The sequence below is a fragment of the Aythya ferina genome (assembly GCF_964211825.1).
Source record: "Aythya ferina genome assembly, contig: HAP1_SCAFFOLD_141, whole genome shotgun sequence".
Lineage (NCBI taxonomy): Eukaryota > Metazoa > Chordata > Aves > Anseriformes > Anatidae > Aythya > Aythya ferina.
This window is the reverse complement of record NW_028181384.1, coordinates 150,983-168,201: the sequence shown is the minus strand read 5'-3', so window position 1 is coordinate 168,201 and position 17,219 is coordinate 150,983. Positions and strand designations below refer to the sequence as shown.

Sequence of the window (17,219 nt, the reverse complement as noted above, 5' to 3'; positions counted from 1 at the left end):
AAGGAAACCTTGCACTTAACTACTGTTTTTATTCCCTTTGTCCAGCAGTCAAAAGCAGTAACTAATATGAGAACCCAACTTTTCCTCTCTTTATTTTAGATTTGGGAAAATTCCCTGCCAAAACAATATTTCCTGGAAAATTCACTAGTGTTTGTGTGAGTAAAAGCTTCCAACCTTTTATTATTAATTTGTAAGAACTATTTCATCCACTTTTGTCCAGAAGAGTCAGAAATAATTTGCACAGAAATGTGCAGCGTTTTATTGAAAGGATTCAGAATCACTCTAATTTGAACTGGTTGCAGGTTTTGTGACATTTAGTGTCTTTAAAAAAAAAAAAATCAAAATTTCTGACTTCATATCAGAAAAAAAGAAAAAAAAATGCTTGTGGCGAAATAAAATCTGTTGCAGCTCTGCTCATCGAAAACTCATTGGCTGTTAAATTGGACCTAAGTCGTCTTCTCTAACCTTTCATGATCCTGCAGCAATGGATGATGATGGATATATGGATTAGGGAACAGCACGTGATGGCAAACCTGTGGTATTTGCTACAGCGCAGAAAGAAAAACCAAATTGCTTCCAAAAAATCAAAGTAATTCAAAATCCTTGGTATCATGCAGCCGTGCCACTGGCAAAGTGAGCATTCCCCTGCCTCTCAAAGCTTGCTGTACCCTTGATCTGCTGTCTTGCTGCTGTTAATTGATTGCAACTCTACGTGTCTGATCAGGGCTACGAGTTGTTCTCGATATGGAGATCATACAACATCTACTGTGCACGCTTGTGTGCATAGATATGTTTATCCTGTATGCATGTACATCCGTATGCATATTTGTGTGCTGGCCCCCAGATCCCTCATGTTACAAAGCATCGGCCTCGAAGGCATACTCATCAAAATCTTTTGTAGAGCCTCCATTTTTTTCTAGTTCCCTCAAAATGAGAGAATTTTTACACGCTCTCTGTGTCGAAAAGGCAAAAATTCTGATTTTCACTGTCGCTCTCGCTAACTTTCTCTCACTCCCTCCTCGTGTGTGTATAAACACAGATGTGTGTATGCGTATGCACATCTGTGGATTTAGATGCACTGGTATGTTTTTTGCTGTACAGGTAATAAAGACGGGGAAAGGTTTTTGTGTTTTCTTAATAGGTGAAGAAATCTTGAAGACCAGAGATTGGAACATGCTGAATTTTAAATTAAAAAAAAAAAAAAAAAAAGTTAAATTGTCCGGCTGTGGAAGATGGAGCCTCATTTTTGCAGCCACTTTGAATCACGAGTTCATCTCTAAATGCATTGTTTTTTTTTTTGTTTTTGTTTTGTTTTGGTTTTTGTTTTTTATTTTTTTGAAGAGCTAACTAACCCTGGCTGCATCCAGTCTGAGAGAGCATTCAAATGGACTTGCTTCCTCTCTTAGTTATAAGCTGTTTAAAAGCGCATCCTATGTTTGAATTGTGGATGAGAGGTTCCCTTGGCAAAGTGAGGAGGAAAATTCTTCCTACCCCTTTATTATTAATTCACGGATTCAGTCTTGGTTCGGCCTACAGGAGCAGTTAACTGGAAGCCTTTGAAGATCGATAACTTTGCTGAGGTTGTCCAGGTAGGTGAAATCGAAGACCCACAGGGCCTGGAACGTGCTGTTTAATGCGTCCTAACTGTGTTCTAGAGAAGTTATTTGTAGCCATAGTTGATTATTGACTTGCATGTATCATCAGGTGGTTTTTTAAGGAGTGACTCCGTTTTCAGGCTTCCAGATGTGCTCCAAGTCATATTATTGAGGACGTGGAAGAGAACGCTTGCTGACAAAGCTCCTGGCAGCTTTACAGAACTTTAATATTTAGTTAGTTCATGTAACAGCTGATTTCAAGGCTTTGCTCTCTTCGAGAGACTGATAACTTGATTTGATTAACTGAAGAAAGCTGGAAAAATGTTGGTTCCTCATTATTTTTCACTTGTTACTTTCTTTCGGGTTACTTTTAAAAAGAAGATTTCACCGATCACAAGCCAGTAGAAGACTTTCAGCCCAAGCAAGGGTGAAGACAGCTCTCTCCAAGAGCAGAGGAAGTCCCTGTGGAGAGAACCCAAGCTTGTTAGCAGAACTCGTCGGCATGTCTAAACAAGGAGATGACTGCTACTTCTATTTCTATTCTACCTGTACCAAGGTATGGCTGGTTTTCCTTTGCCTTGCTTTTTTTTCCCCTTTTTTTTTCAGGAAGGAGTAGATTAGGAGGAGGAAGCACACTGGTCTTTGGTTAACTTGAGAACCAGATAGATTGTGAATTCAGTTGTAGCAACATGAGGCAGCAGCATGGCCATTTTTGAGGCTGTACTCTATTTTCCTTGTTGGTTTCCTTTTGGTTCCAGGGAGACAAATGTGCCTACCGCCACTGCGAAGCTGCTCTGGGCAATGAGACAGTCTGCAAGCTGTGGCAGGAGGGTCGTTGTTTCAGGAATGTCTGCCGATTCAGACACATGGAAATTGACGTGAGTGCCTAACAATGTGTTCTCAAAATAAATCCACAAAAGCATTTTTCAGTGCCGTAGGTGTACTGATTGTGCTTTTGCAGGATAGATTTGTTTGCTTCAAAATCATACTGGTTTCTGTTACCAAGAGAGGGGGTGGGAGGAAGCAGAGGGAAATAAAATCAATGCCTTAGGTATGTCTTAGCAAGATATTTGTTTATTTTTTTTTATTAGATGCTGACAGTTTTCTCAAGAGATGCAGAATAGCTGTTAAATAGACTGCTAAAACCTGCTGGAGCAGGGGGGTAATAAACAGGCTGTTCTATCCTCATGGGAGCAGGCTTGATAATGAACTATCAGGTGTCTTCTGACCCACAGTCCTTCAGACAACGCTGTTGTAGCTGCCTGGGGTAGGAAGTGGGGAAAGTTAAAGGTGCAGCAGAACTAAGTGTCCAAGAAGTAGTTCTAGACAGGGTTAACCTAGGCAATTTCAGATGTTCTTTTTCCCTCTGAATAATCCTAGTATAATCCTAGGTGTATTAGTTTAAGCCACCCTCAACTGATGTCTGAGAGTGCCTGTCTTCTCAAACTGAGTGATGACCAAACTAAATGTGCATAGTGGTTACAGCTTATGCAAACTTTGTGAATATGCCCAGAAATACTACACTTAACTGAGAAACTGACCTTTGGAATGATGTTTCAGCACTGTGTTGTGACAGCTGTCACGATCTGGAGCTGTGCATCTCTTTGCAAGCCTCAGGTGCATGTTATCACAAGCTTTTCTTTCTGTCTGTCTTCAGAAAAAGCACAGTGAGATTCCTTGCTACTGGGAGAACCAGCCGGGAGGCTGTCAGAAAGCCAACTGTGCTTTTCATCATGCAAAGGGACGTTACATCGATGGACAATTCTTACCACCAAGCAAGAGTGAGTTTAGGTCCTTTTTCTTTAAGCGCTGAAGAATTAATTTTGAGTAGTACTTAGTGGGTGCCAATCCTGTAGGGGGCGTCAGGTAACTGTTCATTTGTGAGGGCAGGAAAAGGTCTGCAGTCATAGGTGTACTGCACCGAGTGTACTGCTGGTGTTTGTTTTCTGCTTTCGTGCTCAGCTTCTCTTTGCTTAGTGTGATGTTTGCCTTGCAGTTTGCTTCCTGTTGTTTCCTCTTTTGCTGGGTGGTAGGGAGATGTGTTGTTGTTGGAAGGGAAGTCATTGTTCACGGCGTAAGCAGTGATGGGATGGGCAAAAGGAGATGCTGAACTCGTTGTCTGTGCGGGTTATCTGCCTTTGCTACCATCTCTTTGCATTGTGGTCAAAGTTTTAAACTGCCATATTACCGATGATCCTCGTCTTCCTCTAGCTACACTGCCAAGTCCGCCTGAGTGCGCGGACGATGATCTGAAAGTGGCTCAGATGTCACTGCAGCAAAACAAACTTTCTGTCCAGTCAAATCCCTCTCCACAGCTAAGGGGGTGACGAAAGTGGAAAACTCTGAAAATGTCCCAAGCCCTACACACCCTCCAGTTGTAATCAGTGCTGCAGATGATGATGAAGATGATGATGGTGAGCATGTTTTGGTTCTTGGAAGGAATTTGTGCTGTAAATGATTGTGTAAATCTTTGGTTCTTGAAGGAATCTGTGCTGTAAATGAATGTGTTAAATCTTCGGTTCTTGAAGGAATCTGTGCTGTAAATGAATGTATAAATCACAGATGACCTGAGGTCTGACTAGCAATAGGGCAGGCAGTCTGGCCAGGTCACTGGTGGCTTTGTCTGGCAGTCGGTGGACAGAACCTGAAACGTTGGAGGAAAGCTTAGAACCACTCCTGGCTTTAGCTGGTCTTTTGTGTAAAGTTCTATATGAAACTAGGAAGGAAATTTCTTTTTTCTGTCTGAAGAGCAATGTGTTGTGTAGTAGTTAAAGCTGCAGAGAGAATCTAGAGTCCTAGATGTTTTGTCCTAGTGTATTCTACTTAGGAGTTCATCAGGTCAGTGTAGCTGTTTAAAAACAAACAAACAAAACAAAACAAAAAAAAAAAAACACAAAACAGCAACAAAGTTTTTTATATGAACCATGGGCTGAAGTGTCACTGCATGAGCTACGTAATCATGACCAACCTGGTCTATGCATAACTGAATCGATTTTTCCCCTTCAGACCAACTTTCTGAGGAAGGAGAAGAAACTAAAACTCCCATCCAGCATCCAGCTGCGGAAGGCAAAAATGGATTACGGGTGATTTCCACTCGGAAAGGCAGTTCTATTACTACTAAACAAGGTATGCCAGCACCTTAGTAGGATAAATCAGAAGAACTTGACAGTTAAGTCAAAAGCAGTGTGGTGTAAAAACACAACAAAATGTAGGGGTGCTGAATGGAGTCGGTTATTTCCATGATCTCATTTCTGCCATTAATACCATCATGTGCCCATTGGGTCAGAAAGGTGAACTCCTTTTCTTTACTTTTGGAGAACAAAACAGGGCCACAGCATGGAGTTTAAATGGCTGCACGTGCAGCCTTGCAACCACTGTTGATAAGCCATATCTAACAATAGAGGGATCTAATATCGTGTAAATGGATTAAAATTAAAACTACATTTTGAACCCTGAAGGATGAAAGGAGGGGCAAAATGCCATTGGTTCTATGGCTCTTTCACTTGTGAGGAGTGTTGACAGGCTTTATTCGAAATACTTCAGAAAGTTCCTGAGCGCTAAGAAGCCTGAGGACCTGTGGTCCTCAGTGAGTGCCTCTAAGCCTGTCTCATGAACTGTTTCCTGTTTTCAGAGGGCAATCTGAATTTTGGAATAAAAACACTTGAGGAAATCAAATGGCAGAAGATGAAGGAAAAAAATAAGAGACACGGTGGTGAGTTAATATTCCCTACTTTCTTATCCTGTTCACGGCAGGTGATGGTGACTGGGAGCTGCTTGAGGGACAGACTTCCATTTTTAGCTGGGGGCATAAAGCAACCTGATTCTCAGCCAGCTGGTATTCTAAATGGGAGTTCAAAGGGCAACCAGAGGCAAATTAGTCACCTCTCTTCTTTACATGCTCTGCTTGCTGTATTTTTGACAGTAACAAGTCATTTAAAGTTTTTTGTTCTTTGTGATAGTTTTTTATGTTGGGTAAACTTCCTTATGTTTTGGTTGCTCTGAACAGAAGGTTCTTCAAGATCGTCTCTTCGTCCCGTTGATTCTATGATTTTTCCTGCTCCAGAAGAGGAAAATGTCCGGACAGTGGTGAGAACTGTGACAGTGTCTTCCAAGAAAGGTAATAATGAATGCTTTTGTTTTGATTTCATTACTCCTAAACTGGAGGGTTAAGCAATACTTAAAACAATTCACCCATGTTAGCCTTCTGGTGCTGCCTTCTGTTCAAAACGTGCTTTTATGCTTAAAGTCCCTGGTTGTACTGGAAAGATTTGGTGCTCAGGTTAAGTGCAGCGGCAGGAGAAAAAAAAAAAAGTGTCAGTATGCAAATAGGGGGGTAACTGAAAAACAGAAGAGTAACGAGAAGAAAGAGCTGTAGAAGCCAGTGCTATATAAGAAGCAATTTCTGAAGCATTAAAGAGGCGTACAGTGGCAGGTGTGGACGCAGTATGACAGGAGTTTGTATATAAATTGTTTAGAGCTGTGCAAATGCCTTTTAAAGGGAAAAAAGTGTGGAAGTACTTTTACTCGTAGACATTCACCTTAGAAAGGAATATTTCTCAGCATTTGTACCTAAGAATATTCTGCTTGCTTATGCAGCTTTGTTCTGCACAAAGTATAGGTGTCAAGCAGACTCAGATTCACTCTCTACTATCTCAGCTGGAATTTGAAGCAAGCACTGAGACTATTAATATTTTTTTCTATGTTAATTATAGTTAAAATATGAGTTTATGTGGTTTAGCTGTCAAAAGAGTGTCTGACTGGGGTTTTTTGGACATGGGCTAACAGGATACTATTTCTGTTGGCTACTGGTTTCTGTGAAATAGAAAAAAAAATTCCCTTTTGTTTTAGGGGAGGAACCTGTGGTTCGAGTAGATCTTGCTGATAGACAAGGAAAACGGAAAGCCTCTGCAGGTAAGAACTTTTTACAAGCTGTTACGTAGGTGCTGCCTTCTATATATGACTGCATTAAAGAGTATTTGTGATGTATGAAAGGAAAATACATTGCAGTGGAGATCTGTGTTGACGGCAGAAATGGCAAATAAATAAATAAATAAATCATTTAGCAGCTGAAAGGCAATTCTATGAAAATATGCTTGAAAAAGAGAAGCTTATTGTTGACTGTTCTCAAACCTTCCTGCAAAGAAAAGTTCTTACAATATTCCTTGTTTTCTCTGAAGATGATGTAAGCAGCCTTCCAGTGAAGCGCAGCCTTGCTGAAAGGCTGGGGAAGAAGGTAGAGGCTCCGGGAAATGCTGACAAAGCACCCAAGAGAGAGACAGGTACTAAACGGGCATCTGGATTGGATTCCTGGGTTTCGTATTTAGTCTTTCTGTTTGTCCTTTTCCAGTGATGTTTCTTTTTGCATGTTGGCTGAGGTCGTAATCACTGGGATTCAAAGTCACCTTTCCTGTCTTGTTTTGAAATGTGAACCTGAAGTTGACATTATGCAGCCTCCCTAATTCGTTCTTTTTCTGTTTTGCAGTTCGAGTTCCCAAGTCTCTGAAGGACAGGCTGGGATTACCTCCTAAGCAGACCAGTACTGAGAGAGGTAACAGCTAGATATTAAATATGCTTTCTCCTCCTTCCTTTCCACGAACTTGGACTGCTTTCATACATCCCTACAAACTAATTTAAACGAAAACAAAGAACTGACGCCTCTTGCTTGAGTGCTGAAGCTCTTCTGACAGCCACTATCAGAACTCTGGCTCTAGGTGTGTGTTTATTTTCTACTTGTGCCTTGTCAAGGTTTTTAGCTGCTTCTGTGAACCGTTACGTACAATTAGAATAGAACCACTGCCAGGAGCAGGAATTTGAAATGCAGTCTGAAAAAGTAATAAAGTAAAGCAGCATTTCTGTGTAGCAGTTCTCTCTGGATAGGGCTGGTCTTCAAAATACAAGTGGCTCAGAGGAAGAGGAGAATGTTGTCCTAAGGATATTGTTCTAAGATGCATTATTGGGAACGCTCAAGATGAGTTTTCCTTAGTGCTCTGACAAATTTTGGAGACTTAAAATATTGCTGGACTCTCTTTAAATGTTGGTGCTTCTCCTCATTTCTTGATGATGACAGGGAAGGCTGCCAAGCCGATGGGAGAGATCCATGTGAAAACACTGGAGGAAATCCGTCGTGAGAAAGCTCTTCAGAGACGCGAAACTCAAGCCAAAGCCGAGGCTGAAGGGCATGGTAAAACTGAAGATTCCAGCGCAGGGGCAAGAGCTGCTCGTGCAGGTCGCATCCAAACTTTCTCTGAAGCCTTGTCCGAAAAAAAGAATAATCGCTTGGTAGAAGAGAAGAAAAAAGCAGGAGAATGCCATAGCAAGAGCAAAATTCAGGGTGAGTCCAAGAAGCAGCTCGCTCTGTCCGGGCCCAGCAAAGGGCAGGCGAAGGAGCCGGCAGGAAAAGTCAAGCCGGAAGGAGAAGTGCGTGTTAAAACCTTGGAAGAAATAAAGCGTGAGAAAGCTCTGCGGATGCAGCAGAGTGAAGGAGATGTGCCAGCTCCCTCAGCACAACCCGGACCTGCCCCAGCAGAGCAGAAATCTTTATGGAGCACAAAACTAACAGGTAATAAGATGCTTTAATGCCTGCCCCAGTGAGGTGCTTCCCATATTGAGCAAGTTCAGTTTGCTCAGGATCTGCTTCATGGATAAATGCTGAATGGCTTGCACATTGTAGCCTTTCTCTCTCTCTCTCTCATGGGACACAAGGAAATAAATGCACAAAGGAAACAAGTACCCAGCTTTCTTTATTTCTGCCGTTGACAAAACTTTTTTTTGTCTTTTTTTAAAGCACCTGAAAAAGAAGAAAAGAAGACAGTGGAATTGAACCGGCCTTTTCCTAAACTTTCCTCTGGACCTGATGTACAGGTGAGTCCTCTGTGAAGACACACATCCATTCGTACAATTTCTGATAATTCTGTCAAGTTTTGTTACTCACCGTGTGCCACCCTCTTGAGTGTGTTCTTACCCTTCAGCAGCTGGTAGGAGCTGCAGTGCAGTCTAAATCCTATCGCCAGCAGCATTTCCAGACAGCTCTGTAATCCTCAAACTTGGAATCAGTCTGTCTATACCACAGCAACAAAGAAACCCTGTTAGCACCAGCTGAAATCTACACAGTTAACGTGGAGGGAATTCTTTTTGTTCTTACTGACTTGATCTGTCAGACATGAAGGATTTAATACAGAAGGCCAGAGTTCTGTGTTCAAGGAAATCAATCTGTCAGTGGATACTGTATAGGGGAACTTGTATGACTTTCTGCTGCTTAAAAAGAATGTGATAAATAGATGTACAGCAGAACACCCTAGCTGTTTAAAGAAGCTTGCCATAGTGGATATTGCAGATATGTGAGACTGTGTCCGTAGTAAAGCATGGCTCTTGTTACAGGCAGAATTTTATGGAGAAAAAAAAACACAACAGTAACCTGAACAATATTAATATGCTGTTCCACATCAAGACCATTTTGGAGGGATTGCTGATCAGATTTTCTTAACGAAATCTCCACGGATTTTTTTTTTTTTTTTTGTCCTATTCATGCACTCCTTTTCTTTCCTTCTAGCCCACTCAGCAGAGTGGAACTCGTAAATGTCCAGAGAAGAGCTTTGAAGAGAGACGGTGGGAGAAGTGGCAACAGAGAAAACAACAAGAGAAGCTTCGGCAGGAGGAAGCTGCTGTCAAATCTACTGCTGGCTTCTTTAATACTGAACCAGCAGGGAAAGTGGCAGCTGAATTTCAGGGCCAGGAAGCTAAAAGTAAGTGTTGAAGGTTAAGAGTTACTTAGGTTGTCTTCTGAAATACAGACAGAAGATGACAATTCTCATGCTGTAACTCTGGCTGGGTGCATTTTGCCACGCAGTGCTACGAAGCGAAGGGTGTACTTTCTTTTTCTTAGTTTGTTTCTTTTCCTGCCAGCCAGATGTTAGGTAAGGAACGGGAGACTAGAAAATGACACTACAAATGTGGACTTTGTAGAACAACTTAACTGTGGGACATCACTGCAAGGGAGAGGAAGCTGGTACAACAGTTGCATACACTCTTGTCCTACTATAACTGCTGCTTTTTCCTTTCCTAGCGGGAGCAGGACTTTAAATATAAAAGCCGTCTATATTTGTGAACCTAGCTTGCACTTAGGATTGCTATGTGTCTGAGGTTTCCCTTGTCCTGGATTATTATTTACTGTAGCTCTTCGGTTTCTTTGTTCCTTTGTATGGATTGTTGGTAGACAGAGTTTCCTATGTGGAAAAGATTCCTGAGAATCCAGGCAATGGCGGTGTAATTGTGCTGGCCAAATGCATTTAAGTGTGTAGAAGGACTGTGGAAATGATTAAGAGAACCTGGATTTTTCCTGAGGCAGAGCAAGACTGTATCAGTTCTCTCTTGCTTTTACTCTAGCCAGCTTTATGACACCTGCGAAGCCTTCGCGTGGGAAAGTCACTTTCCCCAAGAAGAAGGCACTGAAACGTAAGGCACCTGGGAGTTATCCCTCTGTCATAGCAGCTGTGGAACTACAGACTGCCTTTGATGCTGACATGATGGGACCTCCAGCCAGAAAAGCAGCCATGGTAAGGCCAGGGGCTAATGCAGCGATGGATCCCTTGTTAAATTTCTACCCTCCTCTATTTGAAAAGGTGGAAAACTCAAACGTTCTGCAGGCCTTCTGTTTCCTTTGAAATCCAGTAGCTGTCTCCAGGATGCTTGTAGAACCCTTCTGTATTTATGAGATGAATGGCACTCTTTAACCGGTACTCTGATGCTGTGATTTCTCTGGTGTGGGGGATTTTGTCCATTAATGCCATGTTCTTAAAAGACACAAGATCATGAGTAACCTCCAGGTGAATGTGAACTTTCTTCAGGAGCACCTTGGTTTTGTATTTTGGCCACGGCTCCGCAATGCCAGAGGAGAAGCAGTGTGGAGGAAAAAGCTATTAAGGAATCTTTTACCCATGTGTCATAAATACTGTTTTGCTGCTTTCTAGGGTGTTTCAGACGTGCCGGAGCACGTCCCAGCCATCAGACTTGAAGAAAATCCCCCAAACAGGTGACAACCCCAACTTGTTCTTTTTCTTAATCAGTGTATATCCCCAGGGAAACATAAGTTCTGTCACATGTGGGAAAAAATGAGGGTTCTGAGATAATTAAAGCCCAAATCCATCAAAGGAATAAGTCACCTGAAACCACTTTCTAGCAGCTAGCAGGATTGCTTAATTAGGCTTTCTTGAAATGCTGCAAGTCAGCACAGCTTTCCGGTGACTTCTTGGGTTGTCTGAATACCTGAACGAGGATGAGGTGAAGTTCTACTTCCTCGTGAGGTGATAGATGATGAGTAGTGTCCTCTGCCTTTTGGTCCTCAAGAATGCCACCTCAACTCCAGGTGCCCTGGCTTCACAGATAAACCCCCAGACTGAAAAATGTACCTGGTAACGCATCGGGCTCTAAATGTAGCCCTGGGTTGATTGATAACAATCCCTGTGTAAGATTGAAGCGTAGGAGGGCTTGCCTACAGTTTTAAGAGCCGGTTTGCAGGAAAGGGATTTCCCGTTAAGAAATGGCATATCCTGATTGTTCTTTCTTGCTCTCCCAAGACCTGAAGTGCATCTTGGAAGCCCGGAAAGATTTGAGGAGCAGATGGAGATGGATCTCGAGACCTCGACCTCAGCTTCTTCCCAGCTAGAAGAGGCACGGACACGCCGGCTGAGTTCCACAGGGAACGCGCCCTTATCTGCGGATGAAGATTTTGAGAAGCTACTTTGGGAAATCTCAGGAGGCAGACTGGAAGCCGAAATCGACTTAGACCCAGGGAAGGACGAGGATGACCTCCTCCTTGAACTCTCCGAGATGATTGACAGTTGAACTGCGTAGTCCTATGGTAGAATTAAAAAAAAAAAAAAAATTAAAACTGTTCTTCTTGTTAGATACCCTGAGGTGATCCTTTTTCTAACTGAGGCTTTGCAATGAGACTTAAAGCACGGTCCAAAGTGGTAGAAATTGGCAGGATCTGCGCTCAGTTGTCCTAAATTTCCCTGCTGGTCAGAGTTAAGGTCTTGTGCATCCGTTCTCTTACCTTCGATATTGAGAGGACAAAGCACTTCTTTTGGCACAGAAAGATCTCCATTGGCACGCCATGGTGGCTACAAATCGATCTTCTGATGGAGCGATGCTCTGAAGGCTGAAACGTAAAGCTTCTTCCTTCCTCCGCCCTTGGCACAACTCGATGTTGGGCACATTGTGAAGCTTCGGTGTTCTGATTTCTCGGACAGTTGATAGCCAAATCCTGGAGTTACTATGTCAACTCTTGACTTTTACTCGTGTATGCCATTGTTTTGACTGTACCCGTGTCAGATGATGAAGCTGTAGGGGTGGGAGGGAGCAGAATCGTTATTGCAGTGTGTTGTGGACCAAACTTGCTGCCAGGAGTGGGGGTGGGGGTCAGCCCACCCAGCCTTCCTTTCAATTATCAGGGAGGATCAAATGGTGAAAAGCAGCAGCTCTGCCATGCGGCTCCGCTACCCCCACTCCCTTCTCTTGTGCTGTACCAAAGTTCCCCCAGGCTTTGGTTGGTGCTTTTTGCTGGTGTGAGGACTCCGGGGCGAGCAGTCGGGACTCTGCCGCAGTTACGGGGTCGATGAAAGGTTGTTTAAGTGCCTCTTGGTTTTAAAACTTGCTCCCCTGAGCTGCTGGCTCTGCTGCCTGCTACAGCAAATGTTCGGGTGCCATCAGCATCGCGCTTGGGCGTGGGCACTGACTCTGCGGAGGACAAAGCTGAGATTCAGCTGAGATTCAGGAGATGGGTTCGTTGGGAGGTAAACTACAACGTTACAGTGAGGATGAGGAATCATCTTTAGTCCCGTAGGTATTTGCTGCCAGGCCGCAGCGTTGATTTCAGAAATTGTATTTAAAAAAGGGAAAAGAAAGGAAAGATGTATTCTTTAACATACTCTCTTTTCTCGGAGAGTAGATGGAGGAGCTTCAGCAGTGCCCTTCCTCCGGAAACGATTCCCAGTGTCTGCTCAGACACTGAGGAGGAAAATGGAGGAGAGCCACCCGATAGAAATAAAGGAAAGAAGGGGTCCTGGATTAAGGGAAAAGCACTACTTAAAAAATTGGTGCTCTCTAAAAACGGGTTAAGGGTTTGGGACCTGCAGGTGCTGCCTACAGCTGTGTGCGTTGCAGTCGTGCCTGTTGCCACTGAGCAAAACGGGGAGAGCTGCTTTGTCGAACGCGGCGTGTTAAAGCACGTGCCACTGCCTGGAAGAAAAGCACGGACTTCCCTCGTGTGGGCCTTCTTCCCTAGCGATCTGTGGTTTACCTGATGGTTTCCCATAAGCTGAGAATGTTTAAAAGAAAAACAAACAAACAAACAAACAAACAAAAAAAAACACCAACGTTGAGAGTGGTGAGGCAGATCCTCACGTGGGGACTCAGAATCAGCGGTGACATCACCATGCGAAGCATTGTGTGCGCTTCGGGTTGGGGCTGCTGCGAGCCTCGCAGCGGGGAGGGAGAGCGGATCCGGGGTGCCTCTGTGTCAGCCCTCTGCCCTGGTGGCTTCGTGAGCACTGAGAGTTTGACTCCTGTGTTCCCAGCTTTCGCTTCCGCACCTGCGGTGTGGCAGAGCCAGCGAGCTGCTTGCTCAGCTGGAGGAGGAAGAGGAGTGACCTCAACATTGCCGAGGTAAAGCACAGTTACTGAAAAGATTTGGCAAAGATGTGGGTTGTACCAGCGCGGCTGCTGCAGCTGCAGCAGATCCTGGAGCATTGGAGAAGATAGAGAGGGGTTTCTTCATGAAAAGAATGCTGTTAAAAGTGTTTTCATGCCAGAAATTAGGATAAACGCCTCTGTTGTTTGACATCCTCTATTGAGCTGGCACATTGGCATTACAGCGTACCTGGCACGCTGTTTGTATTAAAAAAAAAAGGTATTTTATTCAGGGCAGGCCAGAAACCTGCCTTGGCACTTGCACATCGCAGCAATGCTTACAGACCCTGCATCCTGGCCTGGCAGCCAGGATCTAAATCCGATGGTGCTGTTGGTAAAGTGAAGCTCAGGAAGCGCTTCTGGGTTTTTCTGTCCTTCCATGTGAATTTTTACCCTGTGAAGATGGTGTATGAAGCTATTTTCGTAACAACAAATAGGTTTAAAAGCAGTTTCAGTTTAACATCTACACGCTTGGGTGTTATTAACAGAGCTTTGTATACTGAGCTGGTGCTTGGTAGGAGAAAAACCATCAATCTTACCTGGGAAACCCGGACCCCCTCAGCTCCATACTGCTATGAGGAAACTCAGATGTAAGAACACACTTAAATAACACCTCACCAGAGCTGTTGTGCTCCTGACCACCAAAGGCACCTTTTTCCAACACCGTCGTACTGGAAGTTGATGCAGCTGGTTCCATCCGTAACGTGTGACTGTACAGTGCTGTAAAAGAAATATTTTTTCACAGCTTTGGAGAAAGTGAAGCAGAGAAAACCACGCGTAACCACTGATACCTGGACCCCAAACTGCCACAGACTGACGGTGATGCCCACTGGATATCTCCTGATACCCTGCTGCCTTCTGACTGCTCCAGCAGAAGTCCCGTTTTAATTAGCCAGCAGGTCCCTCTGAGGGAGGGACTTTGCTAAAAGTCCTGCCGTAGGAAGTATCCTACGGGAGCCAAGTTGCTAAACTGATGTGTAGTTTTCCCTTAACCCCCTCACCCCTGACTTTCCAGCTCCTGACGACACTGCCAACGTGTGCAGTGTCACCGTGTGCCAACTAGGTGCCAGCTGCCATGGTTTATATATTGTAAAATTAGTGATTTGGGACTCGTGAGCACTGAGGAGAGGCTAGCAATTGCTTAAGAGCTTTCCTTGTGTCGCTCTGGGGCAGGGAGATGGGTGAAACATCTTAGGCTTGAAAGTGATTCCCTGCAGAGTGACGTGCTCAGATCTGCACAACAGATCTGTCGTTTTGGTCACCTTATTAGATCCCTGCTTGAGAGGTTGCTTGCAAGAATCGATTCCTCTTCACCTTGATGTGTCAAGCTAAAGACAAATCTGTGCCGAAGCACTGTTTGATCAGACGAGTGCCTCGGTTCAGGATTGTTCTTTGACAGCTACAGAAACAGCAGGACGATCAGCGCCTTCAGGAACAGATGAATTTGATCTTGAGGCTGTCGTAAAACAGGTCCCTGAAGTTTGAAGACTCTTCAAATAGTTTGGGCCAGCAAGGAGCAGCTGTACGTGGCGGCTGCGGTAACTCGGGGCTCCGAGTCTCAGAGAGCGTGGTGAAAGCTGGCTGCTGGAGGAAGCTGAGGCAGCGTTCAGCTCTAACCTTTGCCTTCTTGGCTGGCATCTTTGCACTCCTGCTGTCAGTGGGTGTTGAGTGTCCTTCCCGGCAGCCTCAGAACGTGCCCTCAGATGTAGGCAGCGTTTAGCAGCTAGAATTCCCTCAAATAGAAAGAGTACAAATGATGCGTTTTCTGCTTTTGCTTTGGAACTCTTAGCTTGAGGTTTTCCTGCAGGCCTTGAGGTTTCTTGCAGCAGCAGGGATGAGTTCTGTTAGCAAGAGGCTGTTCTGTGCTTCGACTGTGGGAAGATGAATGGTTACGTGTGCACCGTTAAATATAACTTGACACCTAGCACACCGCACTTGCAGCCTGTGGGGTGCTTTAACAAGCAGGTAAATCAGCAGAGGCTGTTTTGCAGCCGGGGTGATGCTGGGTGATTAAAAAGCAGGGGCAGAACAAGGAGTTTCTAGTGTTTGTTCTTGCTTGTCATCCGACTCTCCACTTCCACTGTTCTTTAAACAAACAAACAAACAAACAAACAAACAAAACCTTGAGGTCTCTTCCAACCTAGAAAATTCTGTGATTCTGTGATTCTGTGATTCTGTGAAGCAAGGGGTAAGCATCTTAATATCTTTATTATAAATGGAAGGCACAAAAGAGGCCAGCAAGAGAGACTGTCCAAGAGAAATGCTTTGTGCTTTATAAACAAACAAGGCAGTACCCTTAGGTGGGTGTGATAATCCTCCTCTAATGCGTTTTTGGGGTGCAAAAATAGATTTGTTCCTTTCTTGCTCTTCTCTGCAGGACAAAGGCAGAATGGGCAACTGCAAAGTTCGACCAGGGAGGTCAGTTTGTTCCGTACTGAGAAAGACAAGCTTGTAAAACAAACTAGACAGATTTTCTTTGTACTATTCATCTTCCTTCAGCAAAGGCAAAGCTTATGACACTTGTTGGTGTGTGTATATATATTTATCCGGTGCTCTCACAACAAAATTTTGATTTGAAGAGGGCACACAGATTTGATTTTTTTATTCTTTTCCAGTAAATAGTATAATAAGCACTGGTATATTTGTATAAAATCAGAGAAATACAAAACAAAAGACTGAATATTATGTGGTATGCATGACATTTAAAAAAATGGTGGTTTCAACGCAATATGTACCCTTGGGTGTTTGCCATATACTAGAGTCCAGCTTAAAGTGCACGTGATGTGTATTGCATTTTGATATTAATCTCTATGTACAATGTTTTACATGTAATTTATATGGTTCTTGGGAGAAAAAAAAAAAAAAAAAAAAAGAGAAAACCCCCCAAAACCATAGATACACCCAAAAACAGCCCTAAACCTACCTGATGTTCTCCAAAAAAAAAAAATTTACTCTTTTCCACCACGATGACCACGGAAAACCCAACGAAACCCAATGGAGACCCCAAAACACGTCGAAAACACCCCAAACAAGAATGGCATCACCCCCAAAACTGGAAGAAAATGCCCAAAAAGCACGGATACAATCCGAAAAGCACCCTAAACCTACCTGATGTTCTCCAAATCCCAAAGACCACTCCCAACCACCATAAAATCCATTAGGAACTAAACGAAACACAACGGAAACCCCAAAACACATCAAAAACACCCCAAAAGTGAACTGGATCAGAAGAAAAAACGTGATTTAACCCCCGAAAAACCTTTAAACCTACCTGATGTTCTCCTAAATGTACAATCCACTCCCAACCACCGGAAAACTCAATGGAAACCAAACAAAACACAACGGAGACCCCAAAACACGTCAAAAACACCGCAAAAAAGAACAGGATCACACCAAAAATGAAAGAAAACCACAAACACCATAGATCAACCCCAAAAGTTCCCCTAAACTACCTGATGTTCTCCAAAACCCACAACTGACCATTTTCCAACATGATGACCAACAAGAACCACACTAAAACCCAACGGAGAAGCCAAAACACATCAAAACAACACCAAACAAGAACGGGATCACCCCCAAAAATGAAAGAAAACCCCCAAAACCATAGATCCACCCAAAAACCACCCTAAACCTACCTGATGTTCTCCAAAACCCACAATTTAAACTTCTCCACCTTGACGACCAACGAGAACCCAACAAAACCCAACGGAGACCACAAAACACGTCAAAAATTCCCCAAAAAGGAACAGGATAACCCCCAAAAACGAAAGAAATCCCCCAAAATCATACATCCACCCCAAAACCACCCTAAACCTACCTGGTGTTCTCCAAAATGCACAACTTACTCTTTTCCACCACGATGACCACGGAAAACAAAAGCAACCCAACGGAGACCCCAAAACATGTCAAAAACACCCCAAAAAAGAATGGGATCACCCC

At 43.7% G+C, this 17,219-nt stretch overlaps 3 protein-coding genes across 4 annotated transcripts; all 3 read left to right on the top strand.

Moving 5' to 3' along the window:
• Positions 1–1,562: 1,562 nt before the first annotated feature.
• LOC311428801 (zinc finger CCCH domain-containing protein 11A-like) lies at positions 1,563–15,731 on the top strand (the record flags this gene model as incomplete). The annotated part of the gene is made up of 5 exons (XM_084540079.1): positions 1,563–1,589; positions 1,974–2,151; positions 2,354–2,473; positions 3,253–3,376; positions 15,658–15,731. Coding segments are annotated over exons 2-5 (372 nt in total), but the record flags the coding sequence as incomplete, so codon positions are not given.
• On the top strand, positions 3,813–9,861 carry LOC311428806 (zinc finger CCCH domain-containing protein 11A-like; the record flags this gene model as incomplete). The annotated part of the gene is made up of 11 exons (XM_084540082.1): positions 3,813–4,009; positions 4,602–4,721; positions 5,227–5,307; positions 5,602–5,712; positions 6,444–6,506; positions 6,773–6,874; positions 7,078–7,143; positions 7,663–8,154; positions 8,380–8,456; positions 9,145–9,303; positions 9,808–9,861. The coding sequence occupies exons 3-11, from the start codon at positions 5,280–5,282 to the stop codon at positions 9,859–9,861; spliced, it is 1,152 nt and encodes a 383-aa protein (XP_084396208.1). The 5' UTR covers positions 3,813–4,009; positions 4,602–4,721; positions 5,227–5,279.
• Positions 10,089–11,443, top strand: LOC311428805 (zinc finger CCCH domain-containing protein 11A-like). Of its 2 annotated transcripts, XM_084540081.1 has the most exons (3): positions 10,089–10,147; positions 10,562–10,623; positions 11,168–11,443. In XM_084540081.1, the coding sequence occupies exons 1-3, from the start codon at positions 10,115–10,117 to the stop codon at positions 11,433–11,435; spliced, it is 363 nt and encodes a 120-aa protein (XP_084396207.1). In that variant the 5' UTR covers positions 10,089–10,114; the 3' UTR covers positions 11,436–11,443. The 2 variants fall into 2 exon arrangements, 1 of the variants encoding a protein (XP_084396207.1); XR_014687895.1 differs by lacking the exons at positions 10,089–10,147; positions 10,562–10,623 and adding an exon at positions 10,840–10,956.
• Positions 15,732–17,219: the final 1,488 nt, after the last annotated feature.

Bases quoted from the DNA above. Each gene is read 5' to 3' on its own strand.
- LOC311428805 (XM_084540081.1), top strand. From the start codon at position 10,115: ATGATGGGACCTCCAGCCAGAAAAGCAGCCATG. The intron at 10,148-10,561 runs GTAAGGCCAGGG...GCTGCTTTCTAG, and splicing joins CAGCCAGAAAAGCAGCCATG to GGTGTTTCAGACGTGCCGGA. The intron at 10,624-11,167 runs GTGACAACCCCA...TGCTCTCCCAAG, and splicing joins GAAGAAAATCCCCCAAACAG to ACCTGAAGTGCATCTTGGAA.